This window comes from Struthio camelus, chromosome 21 (assembly GCF_040807025.1).
Source record: "Struthio camelus isolate bStrCam1 chromosome 21, bStrCam1.hap1, whole genome shotgun sequence".
NCBI classification, from domain to species: domain Eukaryota; kingdom Metazoa; phylum Chordata; class Aves; order Struthioniformes; family Struthionidae; genus Struthio; species Struthio camelus.
In genome coordinates, this window is record NC_090962.1 from 3,188,942 (window position 1) to 3,201,861 (window position 12,920).

Genomic DNA, 12,920 nt, shown 5'->3' on the forward strand with positions numbered 1-12,920 from the left:
ATGTCGACTGTAGCAAGTACTCAGACCCTGGAGGAATCTAATCCTCCCCTCCTTGAAGAAAAGCCAAAGGAAAAAGCATTATTTCAACTGGGCTCATTCTTTGCTAACAGGAGTGAAAAATTTGTAATTGCTAGGAGTGATAGTGTACCAGAGGAGAATGTTCTGAAAATAACTATCACTGAGACAACAGTCATTGAGTCAGACTTGGGCATCTGGAATTCTCATGCTCTCATCTACCTCACTTTGTGGTTTTTCTTCAGCTTTTGCACTCTTTTTCTTAACAAATACATTCTCTCATTACTGGAAGGAGAGCCCAGCATGCTAGGTAACCTTATCTTTCTTTGATGCTTTAATTACAGTGAGATATTTGACAATACCAGATGCTCCTATGTAAAGTTGTGGGAGTAAATGGTTTACCTGAAGTGAAAAAGAGTTTGCTAGGTGATTGGTTTTGGGGGGGAGGGGGAAGGTTAGATCTTGGAGCTGGGAACTTGTAAGTTGTAACCTTGGCTCTAAAGGGGGTTCTGACACTATTCCTTCCTCCCCTTGTCCCTCTAGCCTCTGAAACACAGAATGAAACTTTGCTCATAGAGGAGCATGGTGTTTGAAAACTAAGTGCTGGAAAGAAAAATGTAATTAAATTTTCTGTTGTCTGTGTTGTAGGATAGTGTGAGTTTTTAGGAAAATCAACTCTTGAGTTAATTGATAGTTTCCAGAGTTCTTAAGATTAACTTGTTTGTAGAAATGCAAACGTTGCCTTTATGTGCCCACTGTTATCTGTTGGGCTTGTTTTGCCTTTTTTTTTTTTTTAAGGGAGAAACAAAGGGAATTTTATCTGTGTGTCAGGTTTTATAGCGTAAAGGTGGCATATACATATATTCTGCTGCCTTGCTGGTAGATGTAGAAGTAAAAGGGCTTTTGTGTGAATTCATAAAACTTAGATAATTGCTATATTTCTTAACTACTAAGAATACTACAGATTCTCACGTTGCTTGAGTCTCTCTCTTTCCATCGTCTTTTTTTTTTTTTTTTTCTTCCCTATCTTTCTTTAGGTGCTGTTCAAATGCTTTCAACCACCTTCATTGGCTGCATTAAAATGTTTGTTCCATGCTGTTTGTACCAGCACAAAACACGTATCTCGTATCCACCAAATTTCATTATGATAATGCTGTTTGTTGGATTAATGAGGTAAACGGTTAAATATTTCCTAGAGCTTTCTCTGGTTGTCTCATTATGTTATTCTGTACAGAACCTATGTTTTCATGGCTCTCTTCCTTTTCTTTCTTGCTTTCATATGAAGATTAGAAAGCATTTAGAACAGTATTCACCTACCCCCATTCCTTCCCCCGGCCCCCCCCCTCCCCCCCCCAGCAAAAAAATCACAGGACAATTTTATCTTTAGTTCTTTCTCCTAACTACTAGTTTTCTTTTTCCAAATGCCAGTTTTTGGGCTAGTTTAGTGTTCCATCACAGCTGGCCTCTCTTAAGACATACTCTATTCTCTAACATCATCTTTCAATTTGCTGTTATTTCTTGTTCTCTTTTAAGGCTGACATTTGTTTAGTGTAGTAGTATTTCTTATGATGTTACATTGTTCTGTCACCTTTTCCAGCCTTTTTTCTCAAAGGTGATACAGACTGTTAATGTTTACCTTTTAAAAGTGTTTGCTCTATGGTGGGATAGCATCAGTCCGTGATTTAGGAGAGAATATATGGTTTGGTGTGGGTTTTTTTTCCCCTCTACACTGCAAAAATAGGATAACAGCATTCATATTAATTCAGAGCAGCTTTATCTTAATAACTCTGCAGCTTTGCTGGTTAATTTCATGGTTTGAAGTATGAATAAATGTTCAGCATACCTAACTTACAGTACAGATGGATGGCTGCAAGAATTAAAGTTTCCTTAGCAAATTACTGTTTATCAGTAGAACTGTGTTAACTGATTTTAACTTAAGCCTACTAAAAATCTTAGCTTAAAACACTCATCTGAGGCTTGATTATTGAGTGACTTAAAGAGTAAGCTTTATGGATTTTTAGAGGTCTGCTGTACATCCTTAAAAACTGCACATGATTATTGCCCAAGTGTGCCTTCATTCATGCTAAATAAGTATGGATGCTTAAGCCACTGCAGAAGGGAATAGATCTGATGCATTATGCTTTGCAGGTGCTGTGGACTAGAAGTGTGTAGCTGGTCAGTTACTGCAGTTCAATCAAGCTATCAAGTTTTGGTAACTTGCTAGCTACGGCCATCCATGTTTTTAGTTATTGTAGTTCAATTTTATACATTTTCTAGGCTGGATAGCTAAAAGTAGATGCTTAAGCATTATTTTATTCTCTGCTTAACTTCATATGTTCTTCTCTTTTACAGATTTGCAACGGTAGTGTTAGGGCTTGTCAGCTTGAAAAATGTGGCCGTTTCATTTGCAGAAACAGTTAAAAGTTCTGCACCTATTTTTACTGTTATCATGTCCCGAATGATATTAGGGGAATACACTGGTAAGTACTTCACTGTTAAAACAAGATCATTTTGTGTAGTGCTGTGGGTTATTTGGCCTTGGCGGGGAGATTCTGCCAGAATGTAGTAAGTAATTTGATGTAAATGGAAGAATTGCTCTGTATGAACGCAGTAAATAGAGTATGTACAAGTGAAAAAGGATTTGTTTCAATGCAACTATGTAAGGGCAATTTTGCTTTGAAGTTCTTTTTTCTGTCAAGAAATACCATTGCAGCCTTAAATCGTTCTGTGTGTTTCTTTTTCTGAGGACAGCTTGCTGATCTGAATTTAAAAATCCTGAATTTATTTACAGGGTTCACTTTGTGGCTGAAGAATAAAAGCTGACTTTCCACAGTTCAGATCCACAATATAATTTACTTGTAATTCCACTTGTGATTGCATGCTTGAGGCTATTTGTTTGCAGAGATTTTGCTTCTAACCAGCTATAAGTCATAGGACTAATACGGAAGCCATTCACAGTTTTTTCTGATGCAAAGCCCAAATGGCAGAAGGCTGAAATACACCAGAGGAAAACTAGTCCAATCACAGAGTAAGCAGGGTGAATATTATTGTCTTCTGCCTTTTGATGACAAAGCTAAAATGAAGACGGGCATCAGTCCATTTTCCTTCTCCAAGGCAGATATTTTCATCAGTCAATACGTATCCATATTGTCTTCCAGAGAACATTGTTACTGTTTGAGATCTCACTTTAGAACCTCTGTAATTTTAAAATCTTATCAAATAAGTTTTCTTTTTCTTTTAACTAAAGAAGCTAAGCTGGAATTGAAACTTTTTCTAACTGTATTATCTGGTGTGTGGCATTGGAAGTACAGTAATTAAACAGAGATTTTAAACTTTCTTTTCATTTGCAGGATTGCTGGTTAATCTTTCTCTCATCCCTGTTATGGGCGGGCTAGCTCTATGTACAGCTACTGAAATCAGTTTCAACATTCTGGGTTTCTCAGCAGCTTTATCTACCAATATTATGGACTGGTAAGGCATAATAAAAGTTGCATGTGTGGAATAGAGGAATCTTGTTTGTTTGTAGATTGAAGAAAACTATTGCCTGCCATTGTTTTTGTACACTACATCTAAGCTTTTGTTTTTAAAAATTATTTTTAACTGAAGATACAGTTACTTTTGGCGTGACAAACCATATCTGTTAGCATTCGTGAGATAAAGAATAGTACGACTTTGGTCCAAAAGCATCTGTAGTTGTATAATCTTTATTCAGAACTCTTGACTCTGCTGCTCAAACCTGTGAACCGCTAGTATGTCAGTAGATTATGAAAGCTTTCCCCTGCAACTGCTAGATGAAGTGGGGCAAAATTAAAAACTGAGTTCTAATTACAGACGAAATTGAATGGTAAGGACCCTATTATGTTAAAATGTTACTAAGAAATATGCTAAACTTGCCAGCTACAGGAAAAAAAATATACACAAGAAGTACTGTAGAAGAGTGCTAGTCTTCTATAGTAGTCTTCTAGTCTAGTATTCTAGACTTCAGAAAGAACAGATGAGCATGTTCTAGGGATAGAAATATAACTGAGCTTAGGTCATCGAGAGGTGTGGGGTTTTTGTTTTTTAAATGTGGTATGCTATCAGTGAGTTAAAGTGTGAGAGAAAAGCTTCATGCTATGAAACCTAGGTTTAGATCTAAATTTAGTTTGAATATTTCTGTGTAAAGTTAGGTAGACTGGGTGAGTGGTCTCCCTCTATGGCTCTGGATTTGGTAATTTATTTTAACATTGTACACTTTGCAGTCTTAAAAAATACAGGTTCAGGCATGAGAGAGGACTGTGCATGTTTTATTAAAATAAAATCAAGTGTGCTGTTCTTATTTTAAGTGGTTTCAATTTAAAAAAAAAAATACAGTGCTCATACACTACTTTGTTTATTTGTGTGCTCTTGGCAGTGCCTTATATTTTTACATATAGAGTGTGCAATACTTGTTTCAGTTTGTGAATGTGTGGTTGAATAACAAAAGCCAGGAAAAGGAGTGTTATGCTTCTGTCTTCTACTTAAACAACCGATAATTTAAGGATCTAAATTGTTTCAACTTCAGCACAAAGGCTATAGATGGTTCTGAAAGTCAAAACTTAGAGGCTGTGAAGAAATTAAATGAACATTTTTCACATGCAGTATAACAATATTTACATCAAATACACAGAGCAGGTTAGTGCTTTTTATGTAATAATCCTAACAGACGAACACAAAATACCATTGCTTCAAAAAGAGGCACGTTGTACCTTGAAAGTAAAAGTTCAAAAGTGTGTTACAGAGTAGTTAAGTGCGCTAAAGTAGCAAAGGTGTGTGCTGGAATTTTTTCCCTAAATACGTTTGTTTATGAATCCTCCTTTAAAATACTTTGTTTAAATCCATGGAGTTTTTAGAAGAAAATAGAATTCAAACCGAGCTTTGGTAATGTGAATAAAAATTGTGTAGAAGATGTTATCTAATGTATTCTAAAAGAAACAACCGTCTGTCTCACGGTTTGATTTGTTTGTTATATCTAAAATCTACAGGTAAATGTGTGGGGTTTTTTCTTTTTTCTTTTTCAGTTTGCAAAATGTCTTTTCCAAAAAACTCCTCAGTGGAGATAAATACAGATTTTCGTAAGTATTTAATTCAAATTTCTTGTTAAGAGAAGGACCTTGGGCTGCATAAGGAAACCCGATAGTTGTGATTAGATTGGACTAGGATATTTTATTTTCCTTAAGCCGTTTGCAGTTTTAGTCTAAATCATTTTATCAGGGAAATAAAAAAAACTCATGTATTCTCAGATCCCACTATGGTAGGGGGGAGTTTCATGATCAGCTAAAACTCTCTCAGCATACCCAAAAGGAGTCATCTTTTCACAGAAATATGTCCTTATGCTGCAATCATAAAAGTTCCTTTAACGTTATTAGTCTTGGAGAAGCAACCTTCAGTACCTGCTCCACATTTTAACTATGAAACATGTGAACCAGCAGCAAGATATTGTGGTTAAAAATATGTTCTCTGTGTTTTGTTTGTTTGTTTAAGGACACATTCCATTTAAAAAAAAATGTATATTTTTTTTCAGAAATAGCTGCAGATTTAGAAAACGCCAAGTATGCTCTTGAACACGTTTGCCTTTTATCTTCAATGCATCTCAGCTAGCTTGGAAAGCAAAATACTGTCTTTCCAAGAGATTATTGAATTTATTGTCCCCAATGCTTGGTAGATGGTTTTTCAGTATTACCATTTGATGGCTGTAAATACAATAATGAGGCTTCTATTTAAATTTGATGCAGCTTTCTTCAGTTCTAATGAAGTGGAAGCTTTTACTAATTTTTTTTTTCCTTTGTAGAGCCCCAGAGCTTCAGTTCTATACCAGTGCTGCTGCAGTGGTTATGCTTATTCCAGCTTGGATATTTTTTATGGTAATTTGAATTTGCTAACACTGATGTATGTTTTCTTTTTGACTTGCGAGCATATGGTTAACCTTAGGCTTACCTTTCAACCTTCCTATTCTTTAAAATCACCCTGGAATGCATTTCATCTTCTGTTTGCAAGAGATTGGAAAAAAAATGTTCAAATAAATAGTTCAGTATAAACATGAGCTGACAAGTGATCCAGAAAGCATGGTTTTATTTCAGGATTTGGGCGGGGGGGGGGAATAATTTTGTCTTATTGGTGCATTTAAAGTCTCAGGTAAAGACTTAATAATAAATGCTAAATACTTGTTGACCTTTTCCTTGTATTCACATGGTATATGGGAGTATTACATCATCTCCATTTTGCTTTCAGAGAGTTAAGTATAATGTGTCAGAGGATATGTTTGAATCCTTGTCTTGTCATGTGTCAGTGTTCAAAGGAGAAAATATGTCACAGATGAGCAGAGCACACAGGAAAGTTCAGTTAAGATCTGGGTTTCCAGTGTATTCTTTTGGAGGGAAAATCATATTTTGAGCATATAGACATCCTGCATGTTTTAGTCTTTGTTTTGCTGAAATTTTGATTGGAAAAAAAAAAGGTCCAATAACAATAATGACTGTTTTTCATACTTGGGGGGGAAATTCAATTCTAGATTTGTTTATAAAATAGAGTCTTAAAATCCTCTCTCTTTTTTTTTTTAATGTTTAGGATGTGCCAGTAATTGGGAAAAGCGGAAGGAGCTTCAGCTACAACCAAGATGTCATTGTACTTCTCTTAATAGATGGAGTCTTGTTCCACTTGCAAAGTGTTACAGCCTATGCCTTGATGGGAAAAATTTCTCCTGTGACTTTCAGGTAAAAAAAATCATGTCAAGATCATTATTCTTTTCTTAGTATTCCTCCTGCTTGGGGTCTAGGTAGTAAAGGTGTTGTTCAAATAAGTAATGTAAGTGTACAAATACACCAAATGCAAGAAGAAAACATGTCAGATCCTACATACCACCAAAACTTTTTTCATTCTCCCTCATTGCACGAGGAAAGCAGCTGTTGACTCAGGCTGTTGAGCTGATGGAGTAGGTGCTCATGTTTACTAGCAGGAGTGCTGCATTCAGGTTTAACAGCTATTCCTTAAAGGTGGTTAACCAGACGGAGGAGAATCAGCAGAACCTTAGACCAAACATTAAACTTCCTTTTGCTTGAATGATGGTAAGGCAATACTCGCATACGTAGCAGTGCAGTGCAGAACATGAGCAATCAGTTCTGCATACTTGTTTCTGAAGCATGGCACCAGCACAAGGGGTTGTTTGTCGTATTTTTACTTAGGCTTTAAAGACAGCTCCACCTATACTGTCAGATATATACTGCAGGTTTGTTAGACCCTTAGACAATTCTTATTCAGTAACTGGTCACTTGTATGAATAGCCTTGGGGCATGCAGGGTCATGCTAAACTTTCAAGGCTTTTCCTGTCTTACGCTCTCATGTGTCACTGCTGCAGTCCCATGACAGTTTGCTATTCCACACGTTTTGCAAGTTGATAGTTCTACCTACACAACACCAGCATGTAAAAGCATGTATGCATGTTTATGTAAATAAAAAATTCCTTAACTGTATGTTACAATGTTATTGGTATGGGTTACAGTTTGGTTCTTTTCAGGTTATAAATACTATGTGAATACTGAATAGTAACAATGCACATAAAAATGTATAGTTATGTCTGTTGGTATTTCTGGGTGTCTGCATTAGCCAGAAACAAATTGCTGACACTGTACTGCATGCTTAAAAATAACCAAAACAAAAACCTATTTGGAGAAGCAAGTTATTTGTATTTACACTTACCTTAATTTTAGAGTTAAGATACTAGTGTCAGTATATAAGCAGTTTGGTTATGGCATTAGCTGAAGTAGGGAAGATGGAATCGGACTTAGTGTTTAAAAAAGAAGCAAAACAAAAATGTCCCGCTACATTAGAGCACGAAGAATAAGTTGTGTGGGATATGAGAAACCTTTATTGGGCCTTAACTTTTATATTCCTTTCCAGTGTTGCTAGTACTGTGAAGCATGCGCTATCAATCTGGCTAAGTATTATTGTGTTTGGTAACAAAATCACAAGCCTCTCGGCCATTGGGACTGTTTTAGTGACAATTGGAGTTCTACTATATAACAAGGCAAAGCAGCATCAGCAAGAAACTATACAGAGTCTGGCTGTTGTGGCCCCGCAGCCTGCACAAAGTATGACTGAAGATACTGAGCCACTAATTTCCAAGGATTTGAAACCATATGATTGATATGGCCATTTATTCTTCCAAAATAGCATTATCTCAAAGGAACTTTTTCTGAAAGTGGTTGTTTCTTCAACAGTTGAGGATGATTTGGTTCCTTTGAGTTTACAGCAAGTCAAGACTGGGACTTGAAGCAGAAAGAAAACAATGGGAAGAATCTAGTAAGCCTTGAGTTGCTGAGAAACTGATATACTAAACAGAGGACCTAGTGTCATATAATGTGGTAAATGTGGACTTTGTAATCTGCTTCTTGACTGCAAATAATATAAAAGCCTATATTAGAAAAACATCTTCAATATTTTGTAGGAAAATGATTCCTTTCTCCATCAAAATAATGTGAAAACATGACCCATCACTGTATTATGCTTGCTTAGTGTGGAGTGAAACTGGTGCTTAACTGACGTTCCTAGCTGTTTGTGACCATACTGCACCCTCTATCATTTGTTTGTATCGTAGAGCTGGAAGGAAGAGCCCCCTCCTCTCCCAGCAAATGACATATTTTGGTCTATGCTTAGTTCAAGTAAACTGTAAAAATGATTCCATGCCCCCAGATAATGAGGAGCAGCTATTTCTGACTGCAAAGCTAGCAAGAAAAAGCGATTTTTTCCCCCCCACCCCCCATGGAAATGTTGCAGCCTAGTTGTGTATTTACAATGTTGAAATGCGAATATATACATATGCTGTATAAGACAGAGGGTTTAAATAAATGTTCTCAATCGCTCACAGGTAAAAACCACTGAAAATCTTTGGTAATAAAGGAGGCAGGATCCATATTTCTATAAGCAACCATTTGAATTATTTAAATATCTTGCAGTTTGTCATATATTTCTGTTATGGGGAAATAATTCAGTTTTTTATTAAGAGTGCAAGTCTTATGCTTACTTCAGGTCACAGTGTTATATGTGACTGGTTGCCTGGGGTATATACTCTGAAGATTGTCATGGGGAAAAACGTAACTTTTTTCATCACTGTGTGCATTGATGTTTGATTTGTTTTGTCATTACTAATGTTACTTGCAAAATGCTGTGGACTGTGAGGCAGATCTTGGTTGGTTGGTTTGTTTGTTTGTTATGCCTTTAACCTGTAGATTTGGCAGAAACCAAAGTCTGTTTTGCATTATGGTTCTACTTTTTGGGGAAGACAGGAGTATAAGTGGCTTTCTGATTGTCTAGCTCAGTTTTCATGTAATCCACTTCATAAACTGATTGAGCTTCATTTTAAAAGCTAGTAGACCTTTGCCTTTCCAGTTACTGGAAGACTATTGTGAAACAGCTGGGAGGATTTTGTAACTTGTAATTTCTAACATATTGGAGTTTCTCAGTGGCTGATTTAGCTCCACCTGCTCTGTGGTAGAGAGGATGAGCAGGATAGTTCAGTTTCAGAGAGTTTTGTTTTCTTTTAACCATGTTTTCCTCTTATGTACTTTTATATGCAGTTGTATTGGCCTTTATTAAGCTAAACAAACCAACCTTTTTTACTATCCACTTGTAAGAAAGGCCTCTTACTTTTCCTTAAAAATGTTGTGCAGAAGGTAGCATTTGCTGCTTTTTCTTTTTTTTTGCTACCTTGCTGTATTGGAATCCTTTATTCTGTACGCATCATCTATTAAAACAAGAGATGTTGACTGCCCTGCATTAAAGCTTTTGGATTCCGATCATTGCCTGGGTTGAAAGGCAGACCTTTGAGGTGTTTTAAACTTCAAAAACAGTTCTCCAAATAGATTTCCTCTTGGAAAACTTGGAAACCTTCACATTTCCAAAAGCAAAAATATATCCGCTTATTAGCGGAAGGACATTCTGAGTCGCTATGCATGATTCTACTGCATCAGAATGGATATACAGCTGTATTTTTGGGATTTCGTATGGATTTCAGTGTATAAATACATAATTAAATATGACTGCTAGTAGTAAGCCAGATTACTGCAGGTTTAATAAACAGAGCAACATGAGGCACATAATACTTCAGTGTATAGCTTCTGGGGAGAGGATGTTTCACTTAAAAATAGAACAAACAAACAAAAAAACCCCTGCTTCTCGCTCCTTCCCCCAGTGCTGAAATGATGCAAGTGCTTATTGTAGAGAAAACACAGATTTGCAACTGTAAGACATTATTAGCAGCATTTAACATCTCTAAGACAAATTATGCATCTTTTTAAGTTGGGAAATGAAACAGCTGTGCATGCATAGTAAGTGCAACATGCACTTACTATATTTTAACCTAACCTCTCCTCATGGTCAAGTGATTTAACCATGTAAGTCTGTTTACTTCTCTCTGCATGTATTCTTAACTGATATTCCTATAAAACTTTAAGAATGGCCCTTCTCGCATTTAATTCATGTAAATTCTCCATCATGTATTAGTTCTGCTGCCGTTATACAAGTAACTTTTGTGAAAGGTTTTTTTTTTTTTTTTTTGAAACTTTTTCTTTGGTATCATGCTTTATTCAAATGAATAGTAAAATTGATCCTTTATGCCAATCCCTATAATTACATATAAAAAAAAGAAAAAAATAAAGATACATGCTGTGATGGTTTCTCCTTTTCTGCCACTCTTTGTCTGTATTTTTTATTGTTGAATGGGCAGAGATTGGCAGTTATTTTTATCTTCCTGCCCAGTGTTAAAACTAATATATTATAGGAACTAGGTTACAATAGGTTGACAATTACTTAGCGTTTTTTGTTGACAATTACTTAGCGTGGCCGTTGGAGATTTGTTTAATTCCACTCAGTTTGGTCTCCCAAACCTAGCTCATGCACTGACTAGAATTACATTATACTTCAGAAGTCGAGTGTATGAGGAGCCTTGTTTTTTCAATATAAACTTGGAATTAGGATGATGATTGTACGGGAATCGTGATTTGAGAAAATGTTTGTTTTGCAGCATAGCAGTTTTGTTTGGGTGGTGGGACAGCCTGCTGTATGTGGAAAAATACTCTTTTGTTGGAAACACCACAGTTTTCCTGGTGATACCTCTTTTCAACTTCATCTCATTCAGCCAATAAGTAGCTCTAGTCTCTTAAGAGACTGGTTGTAAGGAGGCATTCAACAGAAAAGGCTTTTTGCATTCCGTAGGGTGATGTCGCTGGTGTTCAGAGTTATGAAATAGGTTTCAGTCTTGTTGCATTTATAGCCAAATAAAGACTCAGTTTCTCAGTTTGTGTGCACACTTATCAATGTTATTGGTCATAATATGTAAGGTTACACATTTAATCTTGGGAACCTAGTCACTGAAGGTGTTCACTAAGGCAATGAGGCTGCAACAAGCTCTGCTTTCTAAATAAACTTTGTAGCATAAGACATGCTTCACCCTTGGAACTGCAGCTGATTATTGAGCTCATAAGAAGTGCTTGGCTTCATGAGTTATGCTAACTGAAGAAAAGCATTTACTGTGATTAGTTTCTGGAATCTTTCTTAAGAGGTGAACTAGTGACTTCAGTTAACTGTCACCTTGATGAGCAGAGACTTCAGCTGTGTCATACCCTATCGGTCTCAATGAATGACATGGAAGAGAAGAGGAGACCCAAAAGGCATTTACTTGTAGAGACAACTGTTTAGTTCTGTGGCAATGACATCAATCTCGACTCTTGGAGCCTAGTCTTGGCTGATCTAGTCATGCATTTGTTCATGAAGGAGCACCGGCGTGCTGTTTTTGAGGCAGGCAGAAGCCTGTGCCAGAAGACCTTGGAGGCGTGTGAGGTATTGGTGTTTAAATAAGCAGTTGCTTTTAAATAGCTCTCGTTCTGAGAAATTTAAAGATGTAGCTCTAGTTGCTTCATTGTCAAAGCCAAACCTTTGTGTATTTGATACCAAAATATGAATGTGGGACTGACCTAAACTGTACATAATAATTACATACGATGTTTTGTGAAGGTAGTTTGTATATTGACTGTTGGCTATTTATGTGAGGTCTGGACGCTTTCGAAGTAGTGCAGCTGTCTTGGCTCTAGCCTGGTAGCTGCGCCCATTCAGCAGTGGTAGCACATGCACGATCTCCGTTAAATCCTGTGGATGTTTAAAATGGTTCCAGCGTTTTAATTAACCTTGGAAAGAATAAAGTTCCCGCAGTGTCGCCCTGTTTTTGTTTTGACGCCTTTTCCGCTTTTTGACGCCTTTTCTTAGCTGTGCTGCCCGGCAGGGCCACGGCGGGGGGGGGGGGGGGGGGAAGTCCCGCTGGGCGCGCGCCGCGCCCTGCTTCAGCGCCGGGCCACGCGCATGCGTGCCCGCGCTGCCGGACGTGCCTTGGGCGTCATCAGCCCGGGCCGGCGGGCGGAAGTGGCGTGTTTGTCTCGCGCTGCCTTGTCCCAGTCTCCGGCGGCGGCAGCGGTGAGTGGGCTATTCCCGCCCGGCGGAGGCGAGTGAGCGCTGCGCGGGGCCTTTCCCTGCCCGGCTGAGCGCGGCGGCGGTAGGAGCCGGTCTGGGCCGGGGCCGCGTGCCGGCCGTGCCACACCGGTGTCCGACCCGCTAAGGCGAGGGACTGAACGGGGGGCAGGCGGTGCCCTGAGCCCCCAGCCCGGGCGGAGGAGGGGCCCGAGGAGTAGCGGCTCCCTATGGTGAAAACGGGCCTTGGGGAGCCGCGCTGGGCCCAGGCCACAAGGCTGGCTCGTCCCCCCGCTCCTGGTCGCCTATGCGGCCGTCAGGTCTGAGGGCAAGCCCCGGACCCGGAGGTGCTGTCTGGTGGGATGGAGCAGCGGCGCAGCAGGAGGCTGTAATTGCGCCCGCTGAGAGCAGGGTTTGTCTTCATCCTTCTGATT

The 12,920-nt window shown here is 38.5% G+C and overlaps 2 protein-coding genes across 7 annotated transcripts in view; both read left to right on the forward strand.

The window, feature by feature from the left end:
- SLC35E2B (solute carrier family 35 member E2B) lies at positions 1-8,176 on the forward strand. Its single transcript, XM_009671574.2, has 8 exons — positions 1-325; positions 1,053-1,188; positions 2,368-2,495; positions 3,366-3,486; positions 5,055-5,108; positions 5,825-5,897; positions 6,601-6,746; positions 7,930-8,176. Exons 1-8 carry the CDS (start codon positions 1-3, stop codon positions 8,174-8,176), a joined length of 1,230 nt encoding a protein of 409 aa, XP_009669869.1.
- Positions 5,055-12,920, forward strand: part of LOC104141932 (cyclin-dependent kinase 11B) — a 26,378-nt gene continuing 18,512 nt past the window's right edge. For 2 of the 6 annotated variants that reach the window (XM_068916021.1, XM_068916025.1), the window contains exon 1: positions 12,401-12,492. The gene's annotated coding sequence lies outside the window, so the exon portion shown is untranslated. Of the gene's footprint in view, positions 5,109-5,824; positions 5,898-6,600; positions 6,747-12,400; positions 12,899-12,920 lie in introns of those variants that run through there. The other 4 variants (XM_068916023.1, XM_068916026.1, XM_068916022.1 and 1 more) reach the window with 3 other exon arrangements.